This window comes from Diadema antillarum, unplaced genomic scaffold, assembly GCF_040938485.1.
Source record: "Diadema antillarum isolate AM-2024a unplaced genomic scaffold, OU_Dant_1.0 seq00001126_RagTag, whole genome shotgun sequence".
In the NCBI taxonomy this organism is placed as follows: Eukaryota; Metazoa; Echinodermata; class Echinoidea; order Diadematoida; family Diadematidae; genus Diadema; species Diadema antillarum.
In genome coordinates this window covers 843639-851511 of record NW_027271940.1, presented here as the reverse complement: position 1 = coordinate 851511, position 7873 = coordinate 843639, and the positions used below count along the sequence as shown (strand labels likewise).

The window sequence follows — 7873 nt, the reverse complement described above, 5'->3', positions numbered from 1 at the left end:
GGTGAAGATTAAATGCTTGAATAAACCCTGTACTTCACAGCCTTTTTTCCCACTTTACACTTTTCCAGAGTACGTGCATGCTTTTCAATAGGTTAGGAGAGTTCATATGAATTGAGTTATACACCATTCTAAAGCTTAGAGTCTGGTCTTTCAGAATCTTTCCTTAACTAAAATTCATGTATAGAGATTTTTTGTTATGCAGGGTCACATATATGTGCTAAGTGCAAATTAACTGGTTGCAGTTAATAATGCCATGTGTCATGGGAAGTTTACTGTCAAAGTGTAATTTTAGTGCATTTTGCACAACATGGACAACTATCACAGAAGCCAAAGTAAGTAATATTTGCTTGTTATATGTGATGCTATTTTATGTTTTGATTAATTCTGCAGAATCAAAACACATGTAAGTAATCTTACCAAAAGAGGAAGAAAAATGTATGACTCAAAAAAATTCACTTTTACAGTACACAGTTGAATTGAGGAGTCCCCTCCCCCCCCCCCCCCCCCCAATGCTACTGCAAACATAGACCGAACCAGATGATGCTCTGGATATATTACAGTGTTCCAATCTGGCATTTGCGGTGTTATGACATAGTGTAATTTCCTCTCTTTGTAGTAGTTTTGATTAGATGGTTTTGTGATGCTTGATCTTTGTGTTTTACAGGGGGATCATCTTCAGTCCAGCAAAAAACAAGTGTCTCTGCGTGGGAGCCATTGGATGTTGAATGAATGATGTCATCCCTAACTGGTCCTGGTAGATTTACCAGCAATGGGATTAGAATCCCTCTCCCATTGGCTGTCAATGTGACATCATGGATCATGCTGATTGGCTTCTCCCTCAGTATCATCCTCGCTGTCCTCTACAACTTTGAACACACAACGGAGACTCACTGTCGTGTGAGTATGTCTTCATTCATATTCATTGCCATCTTAAAGGGAACGCAAACCCAAAGAGCAATGTGGATTGAGTGAAAGCAGTAACATTTTACAGTAGAACACGTCAGTGAAAGTTTGAGGAAAATTGGGGAATCGATGCAAAAGTTATGAATTTTTAAAGATTTGGTGTTGGAACTGCTGGGTAAGGAGACTACTAGAGGTTATGACGTATGAGTGGACAACAATATAAAGAAAATATAAAAGGACTTCCACAAAAATTTACTTTATTAGCAAAATGAAAGAGTACTTGACTAACCGCTTTCAGAAAGCAGGGGGAATAATTGTTACTCCTAACATATGTCAGTATCAAGTTTATGGAATGTGTAATTTTCATGAAAAATGAATTTTTATTGAATTCCCTTTATATTTTCTTATATTGTAGTCCACTCATACGTCATAACCTCTAGTGGTCTCCTCATCCAGCGGTTCCAACACCAAAACTTTAAAAATTCATAACTTTTGCATCGATTGTCCGATTTTCCTCAAACTTTCACTAATGTGTTCTACTAATGTTAATGCTTTTACTCAATCCACATTGCTGTTTGGGTTTGCGTTCCCTTTAACCTGTTGAGGACAGGCTGATTTTGCTACAACATACATTTCCCATAGACCCATGCCCGAGTATACTCAGCACTCGTCCTCAATGGGTTTACATAATTTTAGCCTTTTTAACCCCAAAAAAGAGAAAAGTTGTATAATTGAATTTTCCATACTCATAGTAAACTGGAAAATGCATTAGAATGTGTAACCTTGCTTTCTTTTCACTAGAACAGTTTGGGTGTTACAATTTCTGCACCTCTGAATGTTTTTACAACAGATATATGATGCTATATAGTATAACAATGCTGTGGATAATTATCATCATAAACTTAAAATTCTTTCTTTCCATTCCAAACTAGTATAACGTCAAAACTATATTATTAAATTCTATTGTAAGACTTACTCCATGACTTACAATAAAGGTTTTTTTATTTGTTTTGTCCATCTGTTTTGAAGGTTGCCAATTACTTGCCGTCTTTCAGTGCAGCCATAGCTACACCTCCTTCATCGTACGTCTGGCGTTTATCCGTGGCCCTGTGCTCTTCTCAGAGGTTGACTGCTGTCTTTGGACACTACTCTGTCTTTTCCAGTCTTGTGAAGGCAACGCCCTTTTATCGGCTGCTTTGTGGCCTTTGCGCAGTACTTGAGATGGCAGAAAATGTGTCGCTTTTAGGACTGACATGCATTTCATCCTCTGAGTATTACAGTGAGTGTATAAGCAGTCATGCATGAGTTTGTTTTTTGCTAATGGAAATATAAAATGTGACAGATTTTTCTTTCTTGAATGACCTTAAAGGTACTGTTTACCATTGGGAGCAGTGATTTGAAAAATATTTGAGTTACCACATTTGATGCATATATTTGTAGGTCACTTGTATCACAAAACATCCTACCATATAGAAATTTTGCAATAAACCATAACTGTAGATGGTTTATTCCAGACACAATTTCATTATAACTGTTATTCACATTTTACATAGTTAACAATACTTGACATTGATTATACCAATTAGCATTTTTGCATTGGTTGTTTCTATCCCTACTCACATATTAGAACTATTTTGAAGCACTGAAGCTGGGTTTTTTGTTTGATCTACAAAGAGGGAAAAAATCATCGATACAGAATGTGTTCAAGTTAGATGTTCAAGACAAAATCACTATCTCTATTTTTCTATGTTTGTAATAATAGTTCTGTTTCCCACAAGTGTGAGCTTAAGCAGTGAATACCATGTGCCACCACTGTGCGTTGGAAGTGTCTGCCACTGTAATATGTGGGTTGTTTTCCCGAGAGTTAGTAGCAAAGATAGTAGATAACAAGATACGAAGGCGCACGATACGAATGGACACAAAATGGCTTCCCTACATGACAATACAAAAGAGAGCTAAGTACAAACTCAGTACACCTAGGAACATCATTCATTTCCAAAGGTAGTGGTATCTTTATTATCTTAAAAATATTTAAAAATTATAGTCATAGTTTTTTATCGATTAAGGGGATTATTTTGAAGAACGAGATTTTAAAGTAGTAAGGATTATTTCGTGGAGGTAAAAATTTGGCAACAACATGATCTCACAATTAAAGGCGCTTGATAAACAACAACATCTTCAAAGACAGCGCGTCTCAGGCAAAGACACACATCACCTCAGACGCGCTGTCCCTAAAGCCGCTGCTGTTGTTTATCAAGTGTCAAGACAGGGCGTCTCAGGTGATGTGCGTAATACGCTTGAGGACCGCGCGCTGTCCATTTGTTTTGTACAGGATTAGTGCGCACTTTCGTGTCTTATTAGTTAAGCGTCTTTGGTTAGTAGCAATGTCGATGCCTAATCCAGAGTTTTCTTCTGTGCTTCTTATCGTTGCAGAGGCTCATGAGTTTTCCTTCATTAGTTTCCAAGCCAGCAATATGTTGTACATGTTGTGCATATGTCTTCTGTACTACCAGGCTGTTCACCATGGAGCAAGACCAACAAGAGAGGTATGCCTGCCTACTGTGGGAATCTTGGGGTTGATTTATAGTTCAGAACCAGATGACTTATTGCTTTTCAAGCAATAAAAAAAAATTGATGATGGCATACATCAATGGATTAACTACTGTATACGCCAAATATTTCGCGAGGTTTTTATTTTCACGAATTTCGCGAGTGAGCTGCTATTCGCAAAATTAAAAACACGCGAAAATATTGACTCAAATGCCGATATGAATGTAAGATACGCGTATACATTTTCTCCGTTCAGACAGGACTCCATGATCGCGAATTTAACCACTCGCGAAATTGCTGGGAGGTCCCGATTCGCAAAAATTTAGACTCGCGAAATATATGGCATATACAGTATCTCTCACCATTCCATGTCAATCTATTAGGATGGAGTATTGGGGCATTGCTATTGAGTGCTTTAAAATTTGTTCAGCAAGTGTAGTTTTAATGCATTAAAAAAGGAATGAAAAATCAAAACCATTTTGCTTTGCAGTCCTGTCAGTAAATATTCTTTCCAACTAAACTTGTTGTATATTGTAATTAGTACTTAGACATGTATTTAGTCTTGATTTGTAGCTCATCCTCTTTGAGACAACTTTATACATTCGTTGATGCAGCCTTGCATCTACACTAAAACAGGAAACACAAACATCGAGACTGTTAGAAACACTGTTCTTGTACTATATGTGTTAGAAGATAATTTGTGGAGATGAAGAAATGTCTTTCTGTTCAGAACAGATGTGTAGTAGCACTGTATATTTCAATGAAAGGATTGTTTTCATTTTATTCTTTAATCCCTTGATCCATTACATATTCTTACCTGTGGTTATAAGGTTGTGAGGTTCTCATACATGATACATCTGATGTGTTGTTTGTTTGTGTGTGTGTTTTGATACTGTAATTATAATTTCAACAGACTTGATTGTCATGGATAATTTCTTTTTAAAATTTCGTAATATGGGTGATGTGGTAATGGTGAATTCTGTACAAAGTCTTTTAAGGCTTTCATATTTCGTGTGCTAAGCAGTTAGGAGAGTATTTATGTGACACACATCTATTCACTCCATCCATTCATTTCTCACATTTGCACTTCCATTCACTTCACCCGACCAGACGCCGTGCGACTTTAGTACAGCGACAGGGCTGTGTGTAGTAACCATTCTCTCACCTTTTTACATTCTATTCTGTTTTTCCACACTTCCACTCATGGCAACCCATCTCACAAGGAGCGTCACATTCTCACTAAAAAGCTCGCACTCGTTGTGATTAACATCTTGGCTTTCATATGTGCTGTCTACTTCTTCTTCAGACACAACTGGTATTGTGAAGCAGGAGGTAAGGAACAAGGAAAAGAAATTTTCACTGTCTTCACAACACACCGTTGTCTATTCATTCCATCTCTCACTCTTCTCTTCTATTCTTAATGTTGTTTTCTATCGTCATAACTTCGTCTGTGCATATATTTCCTCACTTTTGTTTTGTTTCATATCATTCTTTTGTCTTTTAATATTAGTCAGCATTTGCTGACTTGGCAATTTATCTCACTAAATTCTCTGTCCTCTCTACCAATTCCTTCTCTTTTATTTTCTCCCTTTCCTCTTTTACATAGTCAAATATAAAGGCCACTTTTAAATGTTTCCACCGATATAAAACTTGTTTGTGCATTCTCTGACATTTAATAGTACAGCCACTTTCCTTGTGTGTTTAGCTGTCACTGCCAAATTGCCCAAAGCTGGTTCATTGCTATGATACATTTGTGATGCTGATTATTGTAATTATGTTTCGTTTCAATCAGTCATATGTCACAATCATCAGTCAATTCCTTGCTGCCAATGTGCCTTTTTGTCAAAAAATCATTTGTCTGAAAAAATGTAGAGTAATTTTATTGAATTTTCATTGAATTAGCCATGATACATGTATTCACTATTGTGTGACATTTATATGTGCAACATATTTCCCCTTGTTTAAATAAACTCAATACCAATTTTGAGCCATCAATTCAGATTAGATGTCGGATGTAAATCAAAAAGGTTCATAAATTTGGTGTGGTAAGGATGTTCCTATTCAATTAATCAAGGAATCTTTTCGGGTTCAGTGAATGACATAATAGGTAAATAGAAAAAAAAAATAGTTTGAATCTCACCAAAGGGAATTACAGTATCACACCAATAATTGATAAGAACTTGTTATTGGACTGACAAGAATAATTTGACATTTTATATGATATATATATTTTTTCTAGTACCTATTTTCCACAAAATTAGACACACCATTGCAGTGTGTCCAGAATTTGCAGACAATACTGTATATTACACCAATATTAAAGGGATAACACATTCAAATAAATAAGATATTATACCTGAATAAATGATTGTTTTATAAAGTCCTGCAATACATTTGTTCCATATGTTGTCTTTCTCTTCATGAAATGTAGTGTACAGCCTGTTTGCAGGCTGTGAGTATGTGGTGGTGCTGACAAACATTGCCTTCCATCAGACGGTAACAAGCTACTTCACAGACAGAGAACTAAGATTAGGATGTCGTGTCAAGAATGAGAGGTGAACTGGTAAGAGTTAGAATGTCTTATTCACTCTGATATTCATGATATATCAAAAGTTTAAATTGAAAGTTCAAATATGATGAAATGTCTTTCAATCTTGTCAAATAAGGCAACATTTGTTTCGACATATTTAGAGTAAACATATACGACTACATTTCTCCTTAGCTGAAATATTATAAGATATCTAAAAATGAACAGACAAGATACATTCTTGTATAATATTATTAATCACTAAATGAGCTTTTATAACTTACTTTGATAAATATACTAAAATCTTCATTGTCTGATTAAAGAAAGAAAGTGGTATATAAGATGGTATGTGTGCATTCTCATCAACTTTACACAAAGAGCTCATGAACTGAGCTATGTTTGATTTTTTTTTAAAATTAAATATCTCCTGGAACAGGAGGATACCTTAAAGAGATGGTACAGTATTGGTGGAGATGAGAATTGGGCTTTTAACTTTTTGCGAGATACCAAGAAAACACTTATGAAATAGTACAGAGCATACCATTTTAAGAGGAATTCAAAGTTTATTTGATGAAAATCGGGTTTGGAATGAATGAAACATCTAAAAACAAAGTAAAACAAAGCGATTGTAATAAAATGTGGGTCCCACACTAAATACAGAATCGCTCTATTTTGGATATCTCAGCCATTTCAAAAACAATTTTCGTGAAATAAACGTTGAATTCCTCATGGAATTACATGCTCTTTCATATTTCATAAGAGGTTTCTCATTATCTCACCAAAAAATGTTAGAAACCTGAAATAAGGTCTCGACCATAACTATACAATCCCTATAAAGCAATTCTGTGATTTAAGTAGAAGTTGGCTTTATTGCTGGTACAGGTGCATATGTCTCATTTTCTTGTCCTGTTTCAGACATGCCTTCTACTTAAGTGCAAGAGAAAGCTGACACACCAGGTGCTACAGTGTGGCAGGAGAGTCTGATAAACTACTGTGTGCTTGTAATCCAATATGTGATGTTGTCAAGTGCTAATGTAAGTGGCATATTGCCAAATGAAATGTTGACAGACACTTTGACAAAGTATAGTGATGTATAGTGGTGAATCCTGTGAAAACTCAAGCATTAGTCCCTTTCAATCACTCGACAAAGTATAGATGATAAACTTGCAAAGCTTTTTGTCCCCGCCGAACGAGTTCGAGCAGGGGACTATGAAACGGGCTCCGTACGTGTGTGTGTCCGTGTGTCCGTCCGTCCGTCCGTCCGTCCGTCCGTCCGTGTGTCCGTGTGTCCGTGTGTGCGTCCGTGTGTGATCAAAATCTTCAATTTGCTACTTCTCTGTCATTTATGAGCCAATTTTGATTCTGTTCGCTTTATATGATAGCACTACATGGGAGCTTTGAAACTGCTACACAGAATTTCAGTCGTGACCTTTGACCTTGACCTTTGACCTATATTGTACATTTTGCTACAAAATGCTACTCCTTCGCCATTTCTAACCCGATTTCGATTCTGTTTGCTTTATGTGATGGCACTAGATGAGGGCTTCAAAACTTCTACACAGAATTTTGACCTTTGACTTCTTTGACCTTTGACCTTGATTTTTTGACCTATATTGTACATTTTGCTACAAAATGCTACTCCTTCGCCATTTCTAACCCGATTTCGATTCTGTTTGCTTTATATGATGGCACTAGGTGAGGGCTTCAAAACTTCTACACAGAATTTTGACCTTTGACTTCTTTGACCTTTGACCTTGATTTTTTTACCTATATTGTACATTTTGCTACAAAATGCTACTCCTTCGCCATTTCTAACCCGATTTCGATTCCGTTTGCTTTATGTGATTGCACTAGGTGAGGGCTTCAAAACTTCTACACAGAATTTTGACCTTT

The 7873-nt window shown here is 36.3% G+C and overlaps 1 protein-coding gene across 1 annotated transcript; it reads left to right on the top strand.

Moving 5' to 3' along the window:
• Positions 1–706: 706 nt before the first annotated feature.
• On the top strand, positions 707–6012 carry LOC139743990 (post-GPI attachment to proteins factor 2-like). Its single transcript, XM_071654457.1, has 5 exons — positions 707–897; positions 1933–2182; positions 3337–3449; positions 4677–4785; positions 5885–6012. The coding sequence occupies exons 1-5, from the start codon at positions 730–732 to the stop codon at positions 6010–6012; spliced, it is 768 nt and encodes a 255-aa protein (XP_071510558.1). The 5' UTR covers positions 707–729.
• The last annotated feature ends 1861 nt before the right edge of the window (positions 6013–7873 follow it).

What these genes read in the sequence shown, in the direction of transcription:
- LOC139743990 (XM_071654457.1), top strand. Translation starts at nt 730, where the DNA reads ATGATGTCATCCCTAACTGGTCCTGGTAGATTTACCAGCAATGGGATT. An exon ending in CAACGGAGACTCACTGTCGT is followed by an intron (nt 898 to 1,932) that starts GTGAGTATGTCT and finishes TCTGTTTTGAAG; the next exon opens with GTTGCCAATTACTTGCCGTC. An exon ending in TTCATCCTCTGAGTATTACA is followed by an intron (nt 2,183 to 3,336) that starts GTGAGTGTATAA and finishes TTATCGTTGCAG; the next exon opens with AGGCTCATGAGTTTTCCTTC.